Below are 23508 nucleotides of genomic sequence, written 5' to 3'. Positions count from 1 at the left end.
CTTATGAGCTGATGCATTCCTCTGTTTGCTCTGTTTGCTCAGCCTAGCTCATATTATTCTCATGTGAGTGGAATGCAGACTCAAGGCAACCTATATGGGAGCTGCCTGCAGGCAAACTAGAACATTCCAGAGCGCTCCGCCACTCATAAACCAGACATGTCAGACCTGGCTGAAGCTTGTTTACCTAACTTTTGTGAAATCTCTTGTATTTCCGCTGAGTGTTCCTGACATTGAAATCTCTGATTTGGAGTTGGACAAGTACAGGTCCTAAGTAATGAAGTGAATATTATGCAGGTTAATTTAAAAATACAGTGAGCTCTGAAAGTATTGGGACAGTGTTTTGGCTCTGTACTCCAGGACTTTGGATTTGAAATGATACAATTACTGAGGTTAAAGTGCAGACTGTCAGCTTTAATTTGAGGGTATTTAAAAATTACAGCACTTCTTATACATAGTCCCCCATTTTAGGGGACCAAAAGTATTGTGACAAATTCACTTATACTGTACAATATAAAAGTAGTCAAAGTTATTATTTTGTGTCCAATAGAATGGTAAATAATATATTGTGTTATTTTGGAGTCACTTTTATTGTGAATAGAATATGTTTCTAAACACTTCTACATTCATGTGGATGCTAGCATGGTTACGGATAATCCTGAATGAATCGTGAATAATGATTCATATCCCCCCCAAAATGCTAACAGCCCCTGTTATTATAATGGTGAGAGGTTAGCATGTCTTGGGGGTATGATATTTGTGCGTCTAACTTTCTCACTCATAATTTATTCATGATTCATTCAGGATTATCTGTAATCGTGGTAGCATCCACATTAATTTAGAAGTGTTTAGAACACAGGAGGCTGGTAGCACCTTAATTGGGGAGGACAGGCCCGTTGTAATGGCTGGAGCGGAATCAGTGGAATGGTATCAAATACGTCAAACACATGGTTCCCATGTGTTTGATGCCATTCCATTTGATCTGTCCCAGCCATTATTATGAGTTGTCCTCCACTGGTTTAGAAATATATTATAATTTACAATTAAACTGACACTATCATTTTTTACCATTCAATTCTATTGGGCACAAAATAATCTGAAACACAACCAAAATTTACAGCAAATGCACTTTAACCTCATTGTATCATTTTGATTCCAAAGTGCTAGAGTACAGAGCCATACCAATAAATACTTTTGGAGCTCACTGTACACTGACGCACGCACTTACTTACTCTGACACACTCATATCTGAGCCTCTTTTATATCAATGTTAATGTTCTTTTAATCTATAGTTCACAAGAAGACACAACAATCCAAACTCTTATGTGGAGTTCTCCATTGATGAACAGAATCAGAAAAGCAAGGTATGTTAATACTGTATGCTGCTGCATTGTAGGGATAGTCATGCCAGGTGGATGTGACTTCTATTAATTAAATATAGTATATCCCCCCCCCCCCCCCCCCCCCCACTGATACGTTTTTGTCCATTGTATCATTCAACATACTGTATCTGCCGTTAACCATTCTATATACAGGTAACTGCCAAAATAATGGAAATACTTTAGTAAATGAGGGATACAAAGTATATATTGAAAGCAGGTGCTTCCACACAGGTGTGGTTCCTGAGTTAATTAAGCAATTGACTTCCCATCATGCTTAGGGTCATGTATAAAAATGCTTGGCTACCATGCCTATGCCCCCATAGGATGACAATCCACATGCCATGAGTGGTCTCTGAATGGTTTGAAGAGCATGAAAATTATGTAAACCATATGTCATGCCCATCTCAGTCACCAGATCTCAACTTAATTGAACACTTATGGGAGATTCTGGAGCGGTGCCTGAGACAGCGTTTTCCACCACCATCAACAAAATTATGGAATTTCTCGAGGAAGAATGGTGTTGCATCCCTCCAATAGAGTTCCAGACACTTGTAGAATATATGCCAAGGTGCATTGAAGCAGTTATTGCTCATGGTGGTCCAACTCAGGAGACAATTTATGTTGGCGTTTCGTTTATTTTGGCAGTTACTTGTATCTTACAGGTAGGGCCCCTAAAATCCCCGAAATCCTGATTTGAAGGACTCAGAATTTCCTGCTTCTCCTATTCTGATTCCAGGAATCTTAAGACCTGGGTTTTCTGGGAAAACTTGGATTTTTTTTAAAGCTTACTGGAATTTAGCAATTTTGTAACAGATGTTTTCTTTGACCTTTTCTCAATTGGGTAAAAAATCTGTTCTCTCCTCAACTCCTCCTCTCCTCCGTGACCCGGAAACCAATAAGTGGTAACCATATGTAGGAGTTTCAATTCTTTAATAGGTGAACAGAGGAGTTTCCTCTGCTCCTTGTTTGCCTCCTCCGGCAAAGGATGTTAAGGTGTGTCCTACCACGGAAGAGTTTTGAAATCAGCCACATCCCCTTTGAAACAGCTGTTTTCTCAGAGGAGAAAACCTTGCACATCTTAAAAAAGCAAGACATTACTTATCCTTTTATCTGTAAAATGTATAGTGCAGCTAGTTACATTTTATTTTTACCACTTCACACATGTACACTGAGTGTATAAAACATTAGGAACACCTTCCTAATATTGAGTTGCACTCCTTTTTGCCCTCAGAACAGGTTTTGAAATCATTCCACTGGGATGCTGGCCCATGTTTACTCCAATGCTTCAGTTGTATCAAGTTGGCTGGATGTCTTTTGGGTGCTATAACATTCTTGATACACACAGGAAACTGTTGAGCATGAAAAACCCAGCATCGTTGCAGTACTTGACATTCAAACCGGTGTGACTGGCACCTACTACCATACCCCGTTCAAAGGCACTTAAATATTTTGTCTTGCCATTCACCCTCTGAATGGCACACATATACAATCCATGTCTCAAGGCTTAAAAATCCTTCTTTAACCTGTCTCCTCACCTTCATCTACACTTATTAAAGTGGATTTAACAGGTGACATCAATAAGGGATCATAGACGGACCAGATGAATCCAGCTGAAAGCTATGTCATGGAAATAAGAGGTCTCAACCGGTGTCATGGAAAGAACAGGTTTTGTACACTCAGTGTATTTTGGGATTCCACTCCTGTAAACGTAATTTGCCTGATGACACACTAGAGGAGAGACCGAGAGTCATTTATTACAAGCACATTTGTTTCCACATTTCCTCGCTTCCCTCTGATGTTTTCAAAAAGAGGCATGGAGAGGACGGGGAGGAGGACATGAGGAGTCGAGGAAATCCAATTGAGAAAAGGGCTCCATTGTGCACCCTCTTTATTGTCATTCCCCTCTCCCTTCTATAGGTGGTGTTTGCATCCAAAGACCCTGTGTGGGAGGAGTGCTTTACCTTCTTTGTGCACAGCATAACAAACCAGCGACTGAATATTCAGGTATACAACCCTCATGATAAAGTAAGGAAGAAACCTTCACACTGGTCGTAGTCGGTGCACACATAGACTTGATCATGTCATATAATGGTAGTCTTTAATTGTAGTCTTTAATTTCATTTTTTGTTTTTATGACTTCAGGTCTACTCTATTTTTCTACTACTAATATTTTTTAGTTTTTACTACTTTTCTCTGTTTTACTACTGTAGACGGCAGACCTGGGATAACTATAGTATCAAATATGCTTGGTAAATAGTAACATCTTTTTTTGAAAAAAGTTTACTACCATTTAGAGGTGACTACAAATATCTGAATACAGATCGCACAAAGTGACTACTTTTCAGAAACATTTGGATTAGCCACCTTCAACTAAGATTAGTTAAACTAGTAGATTATCAAACCAACCAATGAGATTTACTCCTTAAACTACACATACGTACAGATAAAGTGTTGTCTTGTTTCAAACAAACGTACCAGTTTTAAAAGGATAGTTTACTCAGAATACAAATTAACATTATTTTCCACCTGTACCTTGGCTGTAGTCGGTTTCAACGAAGCAGTTTGGATATTTCCTTACTTAGATACTTAATATTCATATTTTATTTACAAGTGACACTTATGCCTCTCGATTAACAATGTAATAACTTGAGTAACATTTTATTAACATTGTTATATAAATTGTGTCTAAGAGCTTTGCACACCTGGATTATTCAACATTTTCCCATTTTATTGTTTTCAAAATTTGTCAACCTCTTTCAAATTGTTTGTTAATCATTGCTAAATAGCCATCTTCAGGTCTTGCCGTAGATTTTCAAGCAGATTTAAGTCAAAACTGTAACTTGACCACTCAGGAACATTCACTGTCTTCTTGGTAAGCAACTCCAATGTAGATTTGGCCTTGTGTTTTCGGTTATTGTCCTGCTGCAAGGTGAATTCCTCTTCCAGTGTCTGGTGGAAAGCAGACTGAACAAGGTTTTTCTCTAGGATTTTTCCTGTGCTTACCTCCATTCCATTAGTTCTTTATACCCCCAAAACACTGTCCAAAGTGTAATAACTTCATCATGCTCAAAGGGATATTCAATGTCTGTTTTATTTTTATTTTTTTACCCATCTACCAATATGTGCCCTTCTTTGCGAGGCATTGGAAAACATCCCTGGTCTTTGTGGTTGAATCTGTTTGAAATTCACTGTTTGACTGAGGGACCTTACAGTGTGGGGTACAGAGATGAGGTAGTCATTCAAAAATCATTTCAAGCACGATTATTGCACACAGAGTAAGTCCATGCAACTTATTACGTGACTTGTTAACCTTTCTGGCGCAGGCGTTCCACTAGCGACCCACCTCGACAACATCCGGTGAAATTGCAGAGCGCCAAATTCAAAATACAGAAATAGTCATAATAAACATTCATAAAAAATACAAGTGTTATACATCGGTTTAAAGATTAAATTCTTGTTAATCCAGCCGCTTTGTCAGATTTCAAAAAGGCTTTATGGCAAAAGCATACCATGCGATTTATCTGAGGACAGCGCCCCGCTTACAAAAGCATACAAACATTTTACAACCAAGTAAAGGAATTACAAAAGTCAGAAATAGTGATAAAATGAATCACTTACCTTTGAAGATCTTCATATGGTTGCAGTCACAAGAGTCCCAGCTACACAATAAATGTTCGATAAAGTCCCTCTTTATGTCCTAAAAACTCTGTTTTGTTGGTGCGTTTTGTTCAGTAATCCACTGGCTCAAAGGCGGTCAAAACATGCAGACTAATACATCCTAATAGTACCGGTAAAGTTCATCGAAACATGTCAAACGATGTTTATAATTAATCCTCAGGTTGTCAATTGTCAAAATAATTGATAATATTTCAACCGGACAATAGCTTATTCAGTAGAAAGGAAAAACAACGAAGGGCGGGCACTCGGTCACGCTCGTAAACCAGCACTGCATTATTCTACAGTCCACTGACAGAAAGGCCTCATTCTTATTCATTTTTCAGAAAACAAGCCTGAAACAATGTCAAAAGACTGTTGATATCTAGTGGAAGCCATAGGAACTGCAATCTGGGTCCTAACCCATTAGATACTCTATAGGCATTCAATTGAAAACTACCCACATCAAAAAATCCCACTTCCTGGATGGATTTTCCTCAGTTTTTCGCCTGCCATATCAGTTCTGTTATACTCAGACATTATTTTAACAGTTTGGAAACTTTTGTGTTTTCTATCCAAATCTACCAATTATATGCATATCCTAGCTTCTGGGCCTGAGTAACAGGCAGTTTACTTTGGGCACGCTTCTCATCCAGATGTTGAAATACTGCCCCCAAGCCATAAGAAGTTATGACATTTTTACTCCTGAACTTATTTAGGCTTTCCATAACAAAGGGGTTGAATACCTATTGAGTCAAGACATTTCAGCTTTTTATTTGTAATTAATTTGACATTATGGGGTATTGTGTGTAGGCCAGTGATGACATCTCAATTTAATCAATTTTAAATTCAGTCTGTAACACACCAAAAATGTGGGAAAAGTCAAGGGGTGTGAATACTTTCTGAAGGCACTGTAGAAACAGAACTAAAGAACATAATTACCATTGTAATCAGTGATGGGATTGTTTTTAAAACAAAAATAATTCTGAATGAGTCAAATATTTAGATCGATACTGAATGTTTTGATATTTTTCCATACCACTCTGACACGTGTAGGCTACTCAGGTAATTATATGCTCGTATCACAATGTAAATAGCACATGGAATGGGATTTGATCCTTTGTTTCTGTGTGTGAGAGTGCCACTGTGTCTTATGGCCATAAAAATACAATGACAAAAGTATAATTATATATCTATACAGGTCAAAAATGTGGGAAAAGTCAAGGGGTGTGAATACTTTCTGAAGGCACTGTAGAAACAGAACTAAAGAACATAATTACCATTGTAATCAGTGATGGGATTGTTTTTAAAACAAAAATAATTCTGAATGAGTCAAATATTTAGATCGATACTGAATGTTTTGATATTTTTCCATACCACTCTGACACGTGTAGGCTACTCAGGTAATTATATGCTCGTATCACAATGTAAATAGCACATGGAATGGGATTTGATCCTTTGTTTCTGTGTGTGAGAGTGCCACTGTGTCTTATGGCCATAAAAATACAATGACAAAAGTATAATTATATATCTATACAGGTCAAAGAGCACGATAAGAAGACGTTACTAGGCACACTCAATGTGCCTCTCAGCCGGCTCCTCAACACGTCAGATATGACCTTGGACCAGCGCTTCCTGCTGGAGCGCTCTGGGGCCAACAGCCAGATCAAGATGAAGGCCACTCTCAGGGTGAGGGAGAACTGCTCACATATCAGTGGCTTCAGGGGTTGGGTAAATGGGGCGAAATGTGAGGTGAGACTGGATGCGTGTTGCAGGCTTAGGCTGGATTGGTGCCCTATAGTCTCACATGGAATGGTTGGGTGTGATGTATGGAAATCTGTTCTCAGACCAGTGTCTTTGATTTGTGTCAAGTTGGGTTGGGTGTCAGGTGGATATTGTGGTCTGCAATTATTATTTGGACTTGTTTGAGCTAGAACAGTGACATGCAGGTCACTTCTCTTGCAGATTAACTTTTTTTCTTTGGTTCAAATTATAGGGATTGGGCATGTTTTGACTGCCACGTCCGTTTGCGATATTACAACAAAGAAGTTACTTCAAACAACGAGCACATTTTTTATTTTTATTTTTTGCCTCGGACATCATTGCATGCATGCTAGAAAAGCAGAGCATGTACTGCATTTATTTATTTTTTACTACGATGCTGGATGATCCTCTTTTTCCTCAACAAACAAAAACAATAATGTATGTGCTGCGGTGAACAGTGGTGCTGTTTCACCTTATGTGGATTTCAGCTTTAACAGTGGTTGACGAGAGATGTGCTAATGTGACAGGGCTATTGCGAGCTGTACACTATCTAGCTGTAAGTGGCGAATGGCCATATTTTTACTGTGTCTGCCTTTTAGTGTCCTTGACATTGTCCCTACCCTCTATTCATACACAGATTCTGACCCTGGAGAAACCAGAACCAAAGGTCATTCTCAAACCTCCACCTCAGCCCCAGCCCTTACAAAACCCACCCACCACATCTCCTACTCCTTCTCCCTCCCCGCTCCCCTCCTCTTACGCCACCCCTACTGCAGCAGCTCTAGACAGTTCCACCAATGGAACTGGAGATTACGTGCGCGACCGCCACGGGTCTTTCCTGGCCGCCGATGGCCGGAGGACAGTCCCTTCCACCCCAGCACACATTCGGCGCTTCGACTCCCAAAGCCTCCTGTCGGAGAACTCCATCGCCTCATCCCGTTTTGACCTGACTGAAGGAGCCCCCTATCCTGAGTGAGTCATTAACTTACTATCAACAGTTCCTTAGGAACCAAACGGAACCAAATGGGACGAAACGGAAAGGGACTAACATTAAAAAATATTGGTTATCGTTGCAAAATGTTTTTCTACACTTTGCTATGGTGCGCACTAATGAATGCACCACAGTTGGGGTCATTGGTTGGTAGTTACATATAATATTGAAATAAATGGCTCAAGATTCAAGCAGTCCTATTTGTGTATATTGTTTGTTTTTATATTCAGTGCTGTGAGTTCGTATTTCTTACGAAATTTACCAGCTAGGTGATGAGTCCTGACTTTGTACACTAAAAATAAAGTATTGCCATTTTAGAGTCACACCTCATCTGTGCTTGTTTGATTCTGGACAGTTTCTCATCTGGTGTAGACTAACTCAAACATATTGTTGAGTCTTGGGTCCTAACTTTGTACAGAAGCAGTCCAAATGAATGGAAAAGATGAGCACTGGAAATTACATGGTGCTTCTCTTTTCCATTCATTGTAGAATGTGGGATATTGCTGGATCTACAAAACAGATGACCTGGGATCTTGACATAAGACTACTTTTGAGGTCTGGAAACATCTGGCAAAATGTGATTTTAATGTGTAATGTCCCCTTAACACTGACTCCAGCTACATCATGAACCACCAGGGGACCTTTGGGGAGATACAGCTGACCGTGCGCTATGTCACCCTGAGGAGCCGTCTCATCATCCTTGTCAACTCCTGCAGGTACTGTGTCTGGGAAACCTACTATCATGCCACACATCCCCACTCTATATGTGTACTGTCTTTATCACATTACACACACACACACACACACACACACACAGGCACAAGCACAGATAAGGTTCTAGGGGTGTTTGAGCATCTGACCCTTTTGCCCTCCTATGAGGAAAGTGCCTTTTCAGATTGGTAGTATTTTTTTAAAATGAATACATTATTTTTCTTTTGGTCTCTTTTCTCTCCTGTTCTGTAATTAATTGCCCATCAAACTAGCTAATAAAAAAAAATTATCTTGAAAAATTCCGGCTCCTCTGCGCGTGTGCGAGCGCGCACTGCACTTGTCGTCCTCCTGCTGCTGCACAAGCAGAAGCTACCGGCGCCTAGCGCTAGTATGAGTGGTGGCACACTGGGTACTTTTTAAAAATGTTACGTCGTCTTTCACGGACAGGGAAGGATTCAATTAGACTGTTTTTAAGTAGACCTACAATGCAGATGTCAGCAGCAGAACAAACTTTTTTCCACTTTGACCACCTGCCCCTCCAAAGGTCTGTACATGGCCCTACATACATACACACACACACACACAATCAGACAGTTCACTTATTCACTCATCTCATATCTTGATGGATACAAACATACTGACATGTTAGCACCCAGTCCATTGTGTAAACGTGTTATGATCTTAACTCTGTAATACAATTGATAACTCTTAACATTGTTTAGAATGGCACTCCTTAGGACGAGCAGACATTCAGAATAGAACGTGTTCTCTGCCCTACGTCCTTCTCTTCACTTGGTTCCTTCATATAGAGCCATACTCTGCTAGGTCCTTCTCACCCAAGCCTTACCCTCTTTGCTCTTTATTCCACAGGAACCTGTTCGCCTGCAGCAAGGACGGCTCAGATGCTTACGTCCGCCTTTACCTCCTCCCCGACCAGTCCTGGAAGCATCGCATGAGAACACAGGTGAAGAAGAAGACAGTGACTCCTGTCTTCAATGAGAAGTAAGGGCTTTACCTCCTTTGACCACCAGAGGGCATTCGTTTTTGTGTCCATAGGTAGCCTGGAATCCAAGCTGATACTCCGAGCATAGTGAAACCGCAAATGAGTTTGGATTCCAGGCTAGTCCATAAGGCCAATTCCATCTAAACTCTGTCAATTTAAGAAATGCATTCAGGGCACCCTTCTGAATGCGAGTCTCTGACAAACGTGTTGTTTCTACATCTCTCAGGTTTGAGTTTGACATGTCCCTAGAGGAAGCGGGGACTAGGAAGCTGGATGTGGCGGTCAAAAACAACCGGATGTTCCACACGCGGGAGAGGAAGGAAATTGGAATGGTAGGTAGCAATAGTAGGGATGTCAAAGGTTTAGGCTGCTGCACAGTCACTATGGAACTCTAGTCTAATCTGTGTTTAGAAGCATTTTTAAACTTTTTCCATGATTAAATTAATAATAAATATATGTAATTGTTGTAAAAAATCTGAGTGTGCTTCATTCACTATCATCCTAAATCAAAATATAGAATTATTTTGGCATTGAATTATTTCATATTAAGCTAATTCCCCTATGCCGGAAAGAATGTTTTATTACACAGACTAACGTTTTTACCACACACTATTTACAGGAAATACACATCCCTTTTACCTCAGATTGATGATGATAGTATAAAAGTTTATAGTCATCAAGATTACACAAAATCGATTGCTTAAGGATCGGACCCTTTTTAAAAAAAAATTCGCCTGAAATGACATATCCAAATCTAACTGCCTGTAGTTCAGGACCTGAAGCAAGGATATGTATATTCTTGATACCATTTGGAAGGAAACACTGAAGTTTGTGGAAATGTGAAATTAATGTAGGAGAATATAACACATTACATCTGGTAAAATATAATACAAAGAAAAAACCATGCGTTTGTTTTTGTAGTTTTTTTCAACTTTGAAATGCAAGAGAAAGGCCATAATGTATTATTCCAGCCCTGGTGCAATTTAGATATTTGCCACTAGATGGCAGCAGTGTGTGTGCAACGTTTTAGACTGATCCAATGAACCATTGCATTTATGTTCAAAATGTTCTATCAAGACTGCCCAAATGTGCCTAATTGGTTTATTATTAACTTTTCTAATTCATAACTGTGCACTCTCCTAAAACAATAGCATGGTATTCTTTCACTGTAATAGCTACTGTAAATTGGACAGTGCAGTTAGATTAATGAGAATTGAAGCTTTCTACCAATATCAGATATGTCTATGTCCTGGGAAATTTTCTTGTTACTTACAACCTACGTCAGCTCGACCATCCCGAGGGGGAGCCACCAATCCTGTAGAGGTTAAAACAGATCATCATCTTTGGTTTAGTCCCAGTGTCATATGCACTTGTCGGTGGCAGAACTTAGAACTCTGTCATTTTCAAGACCACGGTGGCAAGAAAAAATACAAACGTCTCTGGCCTCAATACTACACATGGATTTGAGGGTCAAACTATTGCTCATATTCGAGCCAACTCCTGTCACTATAGAGTGGTGAGGAGGAGGAGTCTACCGTGTCCAGAAGCGAATTCACCATACATTTTCAGGATTCAGGTTCTCAAACATCGTTTTATGCTTCGTTTTACTATTGATTTTCGGAATTTTACAGCTGATTTTCGGAATTGTATATCGATTCAGTCTCCTTAAATATTTGTAATCTGATGTATTCATTTCAGTGTCTGAATTGTCTAATCAAACTTTTCGCTGCCAGCTCCTGATATCAGGGCATAAAAACTACAATCTGTGTCCTGAATTACCCTAGTGCGCATGTGCGCCCAGTAATATCCTGTCCCGAGCTTGTTTTCCCTGGCTGAACTAGCTGGCTAGCTGAACTATTCTAGTTTTCATCATCACCCAACTTCATAAATACTGCCCCTTCAACATCAACTCCTTTGCTAGTTATAAAATCATGTAACAAAGAAATTAGCTAGAAAGAATCTTGAAAATTATTTATTATGTTGTTGAATAGTCATGACTCGTGTGAGCTGTCTGTGGTGTTGTAAGACAAAGGTGGCGAAGGCTACTATTGCTACTTAACGCGGATCCAAGTTCAGCTTTGAGATCTACTGGTGTCATTGGCATAGGGTTAGCTGGTTGTTTCTGACTGGGACTGAGTGGGACTCTGTACCTCAGTTGGTAGAGCATGGCGCCTGCAACACCAGGGTTGTGGGTTCGATTCCCACGGGGGACCAGTATTTAAAAATGTAATAAAAATGTATGCACTTTACTATAAGTCGCTCTGGATAAGAGCGTCTGCTAAATGACTAAAATGTAAATGTATGGTCTTCGAACTGTCAGCCTCTCCCCGTTTGGCACAATGGGATATGTAGGGATTTTGCCAACACAGCCAGATATGTACACAGTCTAGTACCCTTAACCTTTTTAAACTGACTATCATATTTGTTGATTAAATTTGACTTCATTAGTATAATGAGTAATCCAGCAATGTCACAAGTTAATTGACATGAGAGAACTCAAGAAAATAGCAACTCTACAGAGCACCAATGGCTACAGTGAATGGCTAAATTAGTTCTGGACACAAAGGGTCCACGGAGCTCCTCCTCCTCACCACTCTATTTAGTAATCCATGTGAGAATATGATTCGCCAAAAATATGAAATAGAAAACCTTTTTATTTTTTGACACCTGGTTCCATTGAAATCAACACAAATATTGATTACTTTGCGTGCGCTATTGTTTACAGTAGAACAAGCTAATCAATTCCAGTCTAGAGTGACTGCTTGGTAAATATTGGTATGTGAGAAGTTTTATAAGAATTTTACTAAATACTGTATTTTACTAAACTAGTATTTGCTGTATTTTACTAAACTAGTACATCTGAACACAAGTGTTACGTGTGTGTGTGTGTGGGGGGGGGGGGGGTGCAATTTGTATGTCTTGGCCTTCAGCATATTGATTATGCTGAACCAGTGTTTGCCACTTGGCTATAAATAAAAAAAATCATAACAGGAAGCGGCAACCTGTCACGTCCTGACCAGTGAAAAGGGTCATTTTGCCATAGTAGTATGGTCAGGGAGTGGCAGGGGGATTGTTTTGTGTGTTTTGAGGTTGGTTTGTTACTAGGGGAATTTGTTCTAGTTTTCTGTTTCTATGTTTCTTTTTCCATGTGTGGCCGAGTATGGTTTCCAATCAGAGGCAGGTGTCTTTCGTTGTCTCTGATTGGAAGCCATACTTAGGCAGCCTGTTTTCCTTTGGGTTTTGTGGGTGGTTGTTTTCCGTTTAGTTATTGTACCTGACGGAACTGTTGGTCGTGTTTGTTATTTTGTAAGTGTTACTCATTAAAGATTTAAAGATGAGCACTCAACATGCTGCGCCTTGGTCTAATCCTTTCGACGCCCGTGACACAACTGTATCATATTCAATTGTTTTAGGAATATAAATTGTACTGGTAACATTTTCCGACAGGATTCTTCTTAATCAGGTAAAAACTACTGAATGAGTCCAAAAGTGTGCTATAATGTATTGGTTTTGATGACGTATAAGTGAAATTGTGAAAATATGTTTGTCCTGCCTTGCAAAAGCGGAGATGGTAGCCAACACCATCATTACGTTCCTCAGGAATGTTTTTCCATTTTATAAACATGTACGATGATAGTTGAGAAAAGTGGGATTACGCGCTTTACTGAATGTCAAGAAGTCTGCTCATGTATGTAATTTGAGTACAATGAAAAATATTCGGTTTCCCAGTTAAAGTGCCTTCAAGGAAAGGCCTCTATGCATATAGCGTGTTTTAAAATTGCGATATCTTGTGTTTTATAAATCTAGGCAAATCTTGTTGAGTGTATTAACAGATCTGCTGTTCATTTTGTCCACAGGTACAAATAGATCTTTCTCAGATGGACCTGGTAAAAGGCTTCACAGAATGGTAAGCAATGAACTTCATCCTCTTCTTTTCTATAATTGGAGCAGTCTCCATTTCCTCCTTCTCTATTCATCTAATGGTGTGGTCAGCATTTTCTGTGCTATAAAGGGACTGATCCCTTAGCTCTGCAATTGAGTGCTTGTTCTCTTCTAAAGGAGTCAGTGTAGCACCTGGAGTCTTGAGGTATATCCAGTAACCTGATAGGTCAGCATTTAAAATGGGAAAAAAAATATTGGAGACAATGTCATACTTTTTCTAAAACTGTGATTGATTGAATGTGTGTGGGGTGTTGATAATGCCTTCTGGGAATGCTATAATGTCCAAAAGTTATGGGCAGAGTTAGAAAGTTGGCTGTCAGAAGGATTACAATGTAAATGTACTTTTAATCCATCTGTCTGCATATTTCAAGACATGGCATATGAGGGTGCAGTAAGATACCCTCATGGGTTGGACAATACTTTTCTCGTCAATCTTCTTGAAAAAATGTATACTTAACTGTAAATCAACCTATACTCCATTGTTAACACAATAGAAAGGTCAACTGCGACGGAGAGAAAAAAAATTGTGCAGTTGTAGGCCATGTGATGGTAGGTGGGTCTGGGCAGGGTTGATGTTGTGGATGTGTGTGTGCGTCTGTATGCTGTTCAATCAATCAAATGTATTTATAAAGCCCTTCTTACATCAGCTGATGTCACAAAGTGCTGTACAGAAACCCAGCCTAAAACCCCAAACAGCATGCAATGCTGTTGTTTGTATATGTATGTTTTGTATCGTTAAGAAATTAAAAAAAATATGAAATATGCTGGCTAAAGAATCCAGAACATAGTCGGTAAAGGTAAATATGCACAATACCACCCTGTCTCTCTTGCTTTTGGTTCTGGGAATAACAGCCCCGTAACAGTTCAGTTCATCATAAAAGATTACTCATGCCCACAGGACCTATACACACTCTTTGCTGATGTTTATTGTCAACATTTCTGTTGACTGTCTTGATGGTTGCAAACCGAAACATTGACAATCAATGTGCAGAGATAAATTGTGCGTATGGGAGTCATCATTTACAATGATGTGATATTACAGTCGTGGCCAAAAGTTTTGAGAATGACACAAATATTAATTTCCACAAAGTTTGCTGCTTCAGTGTCTTTAGATATTTTTGTCAGATTTTACTATGCAATACTGAAGTATAATTACAAGCATTTCATAAGTGTCAAAGGCTTTTATTGGCAATTACATGAAGTTGATGCAAAGAGTCAATATTTGCCGTGTTGACCCTTCTTTTTCAAGACCTCTGCAATCCGCCCTGGCATGCTGTCAATTAACTTCTGGGCCACATCCTGACTGACGGCAGCCCATTCTTGCATAATCAATGCTTGGAGTTTGTCAGAATTTGTGGGTTTTTGTTTTGTCCACCCGCCTCTTGAGGATTGACCACAAGTTCTCAATGGGATTAAGGTCTGGGGAGTTTCCTGGCCATGGACCCAAAATATCGATGTTTTGTTCCCCGAGCAACTTAGTTATCACTTTTGCCTTATGGCAAGGTGCTCCATCATGCTGGAAAAGGCATTGTTTGTCACCAAACTGTTCCTGGATGGTTGGGAAAAGTTTCTATTGGAGGATGTGTTGGTACCATTCTTTATTCATGGCTGTGTTCTTAGGCAAAATTGTAAGTGAGCTCACTCCCTTGGCTGAGAAGCAACCAGATACATGAATGGTCTCAGGATGCTTTACTGTTGGAATGGTAGCGCTCACCTTGTCTTCTCCGGACACGCTTTTTTCCGGATGCCCCAAACAAGCGGAAAGGGGATTCATCAGAGAAATTGACTTTACCCCAGTCCTCAGCAGTCCAATCCCTGTACCTTTTGCAGAATATCAGTCTGTCCCTGATGTTTTTCCTGGAGAGAAGTGGCTTCTTTGCTGCCCTTCTTGACACCAGGCCATCCTCCACAAGTCTTTGCCTAACTGTGCGTGCAGATGCACTCACACCTGCCTGCTGCCATTCCTGAGCAAGCTCTGTACTGGTGGTGCCCAAATCCCACAGCTGAATCAACTTTAGCAGACGGTCGTGGCGCTTGCTGGACTTTCTTGGACGCCCTGAAGCCTCCTTCACAACAATTGAACTGCTCTCCTTGACTTTCTTGATGATCCGATAAATGGTTGATTTAGGTGCAATCTTACTGGCAGCAATATCCTTGCCTGTGAAGCCCTTTTTGTGCAAAGCAATGATGACGGCACGTGTTTCCTTGCAGGTAACCATGTTTGACAGAGGAAGAACAATGATTCCATGCACCACCCTCCTTTTGAAGCTTCCAGTCTGTTATTCGAACTCAATCAGCATGACAGAGTGAACTCCAGCCCTGTCCTCGTCAACACTCACACCTGTGTTAACGAGAGAATCACTGACATGATGTCAGCTGGTCCTTTTGTGGCAGGGCTGAAATGCAGTGGAAATGTTTTTTGGGGATTCAGTTCATTTGCATAGCAAAGAGGGACTTTGCAATTAATTGCAATTCATCTGATCACTCTTCATAATAATCTGGAGTATATGCAAATTGCCATCATACAAACTGTGGCAGCAGACTTTGTGAAAATTAATATTTGTGTCATTCTCAACTTTTGGCTACTAGTACTACTACCACTACCTCTACCTCTACCTCTCTCTTTATCATTAGTGTGTCCTCGGTCCCTGCAATTGAACCTTCAGTAACTAGTTCTGGAGTCAATCACTATCAACAGCTCTAAAAACAAATGTTAATAATTTACAGGAACTCTAAATGTCGTCGCTGTCTGATGAAAACCTCATTGCCAAAACAGAAACTTTCCAGGAATTATTATAATTGTTTCCCCCATTTCGAACATACAATTATGAAACTTCAGATGATATTTTCAATAAATGTTCTTGGTCCTAGAGTACATTGAGGGGAGTTAGTGCATTCAATAAATGTATAAAAAAAGATGCTAGATATACACTGAGTATACCAAACATTTGGAACACCTTCCTAATATTGAGTTGCACCCCGCCCCGTTTGCCAATTCGTTGGGGCATGGACTCTACAATGTGTTGAAAGCGTTCCACAGGGATGCTGGCCCATGTTGACTTCAATGCTTCCCACAGTTGGCTGGATGTCCTTTTAAGTGGTGGGCCATTCTTGATACACACAGGAAACTGTTACGCGTGGGAAAAACTCAGCAGCGTTGCAGTTCTTGCCACAAACCGGTGCGCCTAGCAACTACTAAGATACCCCATTCAAAGGCACTTAAATCTTTTGTCTTGCCCATTCACCCTCTGAATGGCACACATACACAATCCATGTCTCAAAGCTTAAAAATCATTCTTTAAACTGTCTCCTACCCTTCATCTACTCTGATTGAAGTGGATTTAACAAGTGACATCAGTAAAGGATCATAGCTTTCACCTGGTCAGTCTTATTCATGGAAAGAGCAGGCATTCTTAATGTTTTGTATACTCAGTGTATGTCAATCACACTAAATCTTCGTGACCTGAAATTTCCACATTACATTCTCCAACAGGTATGAACTCACTCTACCCAGACTGAAGAAAACCGTCTAGAGGGAAGACCATTACTCCTCAGCCACATCAATGGGTGCAGCGTGTGTGTAGTTCTCAATAAAAAGATAACTGCAGTGGATATAGCCACTTTGAATCCTCCCAACCTCATATATATATATATATACACTGACTGTAAGGAAACAAAACCAGTGTCTCTACAGTATCAACTTCTATGCTCATTCCTCTCAGGGTCTGAATTGTCCTGTGATTCACACCAAAGGTCAAAGGCACAATTCATTTGCTATTAAAATAGTTACTTTTACTTATTGGAAGTCGAAATGCCCAACTTGCACATACTATGTTACTACTCTTTATATAAATGTAGATGTCAATGTTATTTTTTTTTTTAAGACAGGCTTGGGGTTTTAATCTTGTTTGTTAACATAAAAAAAGTCCCGAACCAAAGCAATATAATCAACTTTTCTAGTGCCTTATGAAATTATTCACTACCTTTGCCCAGTTTCACGTTTGCTTTAAATTTAAATAATTTCCAAATAAAAAAACAAAGATGTCTTGATTCCATTGGTTTTGAGTTTATTTTTACAGGGACGGTGCACATTAATCAACGTTTCAGTAAAAGTGCCAGTTTTAGCCAGCCGGCTAATTTTCAAACGCAGTTCCTGGGCAGGTTATTAAAAATAATTACAATAACAATAAAGACAAATAATGAGCAGTGAGCACATGCAGAGCAACATATGACAAGCAACATGTAGCACACAGACAGAGCAATAGCACAAAAAGCAAAAAAACAAAATGCATAAAAGCAACGAAGTGTGCCAGACTTACATTAGTTCAGGTGCAAACATTTCCATTGAATGGAGCCCATCTGTGTGCAATAACAGTGAGTATGTTTACATGCACACTAATTTGATATTAAGATGATTATGGTAATAATCTGAGGTTGGCATTCGACAACTGACAAACTCTCCAGTCCCTGCCTGTGACAAGCATGCCCATAACATGATGCTGTTACCACAGTACTTAAATACAGGGTTTCACTCTGTGTTGTGTAGTATTGTTTTTTTTATTTTATTTAATTTAAAAAAAAAATAGGAGCGGTAGGTCACCCAGCAGCTAGTGAGTTGGACCTGTAGCCAAAAGGTTGACTTTTTGAATCTTGGGCCGGGCGCTGTAAAAAAAGAGGGAATTGATCTGGCATCTGGATGGCTGCTGGGTTCACATCCTAACACCAATCTGTTGGACCCTTAAAGGGATGTTTCAACTTCATATTCATAATCTCCAGCACCAACATCAACAAATGTGAAACTGGCACATTTCTATATTTTGTTGTAAAAAATATAAAGGAAGATAAGTGTTTGCAAATACATCAACCAGTTAGTTGGCAATGCCTACTCATAATTGGTTAAAATCACATGATGTACACCGATGTCAATGTAAACACTTTATTTTTTATTTTTTATACAAACATAGAAACATGCCATTTTCACATACTGTATGTTGATGTTGTGGAGGTGCTGGATATAATGAAATTGTGACATTTCCCATTAAGCCTGGCCCTTAATCCCCCACCATGCTCTACATCCAGGGGTGGGGGGACATAGGGCGAACCACTTTCTAACCAGGTAGGAGAGTCTTTACAATTATCTCCACAAGGCCAGCATTTCCAAGAACTGGATTTCCATATTACTGAATGTTCTCTAACAAGGCTGATCCTTGTTCTTCTTCGTCCGTTGGTGCACTCACACAAACTGTCTCCCCCTGAATCTCAGGAGGAGTTGTTTCGTCCCCCAAGGTTTTTTTTTCAGAGGGAAAAATTCCCTTTTGAAAGATTCATGGTCCATAGTTCAGTACAGCGGCACTTTCAATGGATCCTGATAAGATAAGACATGGAATTAACTTGAAATGTGTAACTCATAATTTTTTTCACTTTAATTAAATAATTAGAATGTAGAAGTAACACTGTTTTAACGTTTAAATAAGTTAAATGCCATTTCTATCTTGGGGACTGGACCAGAAGTGGGTAGAACTGGGGAAAAATAGCACCAGGGAAGCTTCCCACACATCAACACAGGCAAGAAAGGCTCCAAGATCCTGCTACTTCCTCAGTGCGCTGACATCCTTTTTCCTCCCTGGGTGCATGTTCTCCTTCCTCCCTGTGACCTGAGTGAAGCCAATGCAGCCGCTAAGGGTGCAAGTAGCTCACCACACATCAACACAGGTAAGGAAGTCTCCAAGATGATGCTGCTTCCTCCCTGTGCTCACATCTTCCTTCCTCCCTGGGTGTGAGTCCTCCTTCCTCCCTGTGTGACCTGAGTGATGCCAATGCAGCCGCTAAGGGTGCAAGTAGCTCACCACGCATCAACACAGGTAAGGAAGTCTCCAAGATACTGCTCCTTCCTCCCGGCGCGTTCGTCCTCCTTCCTTCGTATGCGACCTGAGTGAAGCCAGTACAGCCGCTAAAGGGGCAAGCAGCTCACCACACATCAACACAGGCAAGGAAGGATCCAAGATGCTGCTCCTTCCTCCCTGAGCACGTACCTTCTTTCTCCCTGTGTGACCTGAGTGAAGCTAATGCATCCACTCGGGTTGCAAGTACAGTAGCTCATCAAAAAGGTCCTCCCTCCCGGGGTGAGCGTCCTCCTTCCTCCATGTTTTGGTATTTTATTAGGATCCCAATTAGCTGTTGCAAGCATGACATAATATAGAACATTAATATAGAACATTTAATAGAAAATAACAGCTCAAGGACAGAACTACATCAATAAAAAAACAGAACACATCACCTACATTTCAATACACACACAAAATATCTAGGCCAAATAGGGGAGAGGCGTTGTGCCATGAAGAGTTGCTTTATCTGTTTCTTGAAACCAGGTTTGCTGTTTATTTGAACAATATGATATGGAAGGGAGCTCCATACAATAATGTCTCTATATAATACTTTTCTTGAATTTGTTCTGGATTTGGGGACTGTGAAAAGACCTCTGGTGGCATGTCTGGTGGGGTAAGTGTGAGGGGGTCTGAATACTTTCCGAATGAACTGTAGAGTGAAGTCGGTCTGTAAAGGATATTAGTATTTTTTTCACAGTATTTTGGTTTTGCTTGTTTCTAGTGGGGTCTTGTTGCCATCTTGTAGCTATGTTGCTAGCTAATGACCAGTCCCTTTAACAGCACAGACCCTCATGATTTATGCAATTATTTATTATTTTGTCAATTACTGACAATGGATTGTATTATGGATTCTATTCATGTAGCACTTTCCATTAGGTCTCAAATCACTTTTAGCGTATTTTGGAGTTGCCGACTCACATCATCCAACACTAATCCTTTACAGCTAGTGCTCAACAGTTTTTAACAATAACATAATACATTTCCCAGTACTATAATGAGGATACAGGATATGACACAACAGCAGCCTGATATTAAACCTAAATTGCACACATGTGGTTATATTGCTGTGTGTGTACGCATGTTGTCGCATCTGTGTGTTGGTTTGGAAAAGTACAGGTGACTAACTCTATACATACAACTACAAAAAAATGGTTTACACTCTGTACAGTATCTTATTGTGCCCAATTACAGTTAAAAAGTACTGGGCATTTTGTACAATATTTTCCAATTGAATTGTACACATAGGCTTAGACAGTACTTTATGTATTGTCATTTTGAACCCTGGGTCATTCATTAGGCACCCAATGGAAGAAAATGGATTGATATGGGGAGGGACTACCTCCAATATGAACGGCTTGTTTTTGTTTTCTGTTCAAAAAACTTGTTTGTTAATGTTTTGATACGGTGTGTGCTAATTGATATGATCCTGATGTGTTCATCTGTCCCTCCCCAGGGACTGGGAAGGCAAGCTTCTGCTGTTGCAGAAGATCCTGGACGATTGGCTGAATGTGCAGTCCACCTTGCTCTACCTGGAGCACATCTTCAGCTTCCCAGACATCATGGCCCAAATGCCAGAGGAAGGACGACGCTTCACTGCAGTCGACAAGACCTGGAAGCACACCATGAAGCAAGTCTCTCTCCCTCTTTTTTTTTTACACTGCTGCTACTCTCTGTTTTATCTATGCATAGTCACTTTAACTCTACCTACATGTACATATTACCTCAACTAACCTGTACCCCCGCACATTGACTTGGTACCGGTACCACCTGTATATAGCCTGGTTATTTTATTGTGTTACTTTTTTAACTTTAGTTTATTTAGTAAATCGTTTAGATACATTGGAGTAAAGCAAGCTTTTTGGGTTCTGATGGGGTATAAAAGTTTAACTAGGCTCATGAGGCATTTAAAAGTGATATCCTTCAAGAATCAATGGGTACCGTTCATTTATAAATCCAAAAATGGATGTAGCAACTAAGGACTCTAGTTTTAAATAAATGATATTCAGTGTTTCTCCAGGTGGCACTTCATAATGTATGGGGGTAACTCACTTCTGAATACCGACGTAGGAATTCAGGGCATTTGGTATCCTGATCCGTGTGTGCTGAAGCATGCGTGCGTCTTTGTGTGTGTGCGCGTGTTTACCTGTTTTGGACTTGGCTGTCTGAAGAACTAGATGGGTTGTTCCATGTCATTTCAGCAAGCCATGACACCCACCATCTCAGACTGTTCTGAAGTTGTTTCTGTAGTAGGAAACAGATAGGATTAGCATTCCTGCAACATTATTTTGTTTATATCATTTGATCTTTGAGAAATCAAACTAGTTGATTGCACACAAATTGGCCATTTTACTTTATAGGATTCATATAATATTCAATATACTGTATATAGTACCTAACATCAGTTTTTTCGAACAATGAGTAAGATGTGGAATCCAAAGAAATAGTCAAAAGCCACCCACGGACCACCCCACCCCACGCCAATCCCAACCCAGCGAGTATACAGTATCAGTATACAGTATTTTTGACAAGTAGTATGGAGCTGCGGCTCGGAGTATTGTTTCTTGATCGTATGTTATGTACTGTATTTTCAGTGAATATAGTGATGTTTTTTTTCCCCCTGTTCAGAGAAATTAGTAATTGAAGTTAGGTTTATGTTCCGTCTGACATCCTGATATTACTGTGTTCTGACCACCGAGATGGTGCTGTTCCTGCAGAAACGATTTCAGAACAATGTGAGATGGTGGGTGTAAAAATCCTTTCTTTTGTTTGTTGAGGTGGAACGACCCTAGAGCTATGTAAAGGATGAGAGGCTAGTCTGGTTATGGCGGCCCCATATGTTTAAATAAGCACCGTGCCCTGAGACACACACACACAGGTACAGTGACAACAATAGTCCTACCTTAGAGACTCTCCAAAGGGTAATTGGCGTCCTCAGCAGAGCCGAAATGAGACGCATCAATGTCAGCCCAGCGTCCTCCAGAAACCCGGCTGACTGCACCATCAAATAGAAATGATGGATTTTGTCTCGGGTGGAGGCACAAAGAAAATGAGGTTACAAAGGGAGAGCCTACAGGTGTGATGTTACTGTATGTGTACAGAGAGAAGGGGGATTTTCAGAGAAACGACCGTTGATGAAACGAGGCCTATTTGCTTACACTCAGGAGAGTAGAGGAGCAATTTGTCAAAGTAGCAATCATACCAGCATCAATGAAAGTGCTACCTCCATAAAAGCGCAATCAAAACAACTTATGGGGAAGGTGCGTTTCTAAAATAAATAGCTGACAGCATTACGCATCAACAACAATATGATTTGTGCCAGTTTACTCAGCAAACATGTTTTTGCTTCACACTCTTTTAGTGTCTCCCTTGATGGCCCCTGGTTAAAAAACGATAGAAAAAAATGTATTGTGATTATGTGCATAGGTCTCAATCAAGATATGACTAATACCTAATAAACAGAGTTAACCCACTGTGCATGAAAGTGCTGTTTGTCATTCTACCATTCCTATATCATACCATAAGATTGTGTCACTGAACAAGGTAATACACCACAGTAAACACTTCTGTAGACAGAGGTCACATTTTTTTTCAAAGACGTGAAACCAAAATGAACCACAGGAGTGCGCTCAAGATTCACGAACGTCACAACAGCCTCCCCAGCACATCTCAGGTATCCCAGTCATTATTTACTCTCCACTTTGTGTCAATTATCCTCTCCTGTTGACAAAATCACAGATAGAAACCTCTGCAAATTAATTGAAAAGACATGCTTCTGTGGACCTGCTTCTTTTGTAATTACACTTGCACTCCTCACCCTCAAACACCCAGTTTGCCCTCCGATGCAGATGGGAGTGGAGATCTTTCATTTTTTCTTTCATGTGTGTTTTCACAGTCAGTGTTTCTCCCAGTTAGGCATGGGGTGCTGAAGTAAAATAAATCATGATTGAGCTGTCAGGTATGCCGAGCAGAGAGAAAAGGTGTGTCTGTCTATGAAGCCCACTCCCCCTCTTCTTCCTGCCCCCCGCCCTTCTTATTTCCTTCCTTTTCAAAGTAAAATGCTTTCACCCTACACGTATTTAATTAGAGCAGAAAAATGGAGAAGTGCATGGAGGAATGGAGGTGTAGATGGGGGATGTTGAGAAGGTGAGGGGTGGGACTGTGTTTGTGCATGTGAGAAAG

The 23508-nt window shown here is 40.2% G+C and overlaps 1 protein-coding gene across 2 annotated transcripts in view; it reads left to right on the top strand.

The window, feature by feature from the left end:
• esyt3 (extended synaptotagmin-like protein 3) overlaps window positions 1–17494 on the top strand; it is a 31361-nt gene extending 13867 nt beyond the window's left edge. The window contains exons 15-23 of one of the 2 annotated variants that reach the window (XM_045704421.2): window positions 1290–1361; window positions 3297–3404; window positions 6573–6722; window positions 7435–7769; window positions 8406–8504; window positions 9370–9501; window positions 9729–9834; window positions 13360–13409; window positions 16938–17494. In XM_045704421.2, coding sequence (XP_045560377.2) covers window positions 1290–1361; window positions 3297–3404; window positions 6573–6722; window positions 7435–7769; window positions 8406–8504; window positions 9370–9501; window positions 9729–9834; window positions 13360–13409; window positions 16938–16977 — 1092 coding nt within the window. In that variant the 3' untranslated portion in view covers window positions 16978–17494. The remainder of the gene's footprint in view (window positions 1–1289; window positions 1362–3296; window positions 3405–6572; window positions 6723–7434; window positions 7770–8405; window positions 8505–9369; window positions 9502–9728; window positions 9835–13359; window positions 13410–16937) is intronic. The other variant, XM_045704422.2, reaches the window with a different exon arrangement.
• Window positions 17495–23508: the final 6014 nt, after the last annotated feature.

The sequence above is a fragment of the Salmo salar genome, chromosome 21 (assembly GCF_965601325.2).
Source record: "Salmo salar chromosome 21, fSalSal1, whole genome shotgun sequence".
Classification (NCBI taxonomy): domain Eukaryota; kingdom Metazoa; phylum Chordata; class Actinopteri; order Salmoniformes; family Salmonidae; genus Salmo; species Salmo salar.
The sequence above is the reverse complement of the archived record's forward strand: the minus strand, read 5'-3'. Positions and strand labels throughout refer to the sequence as shown.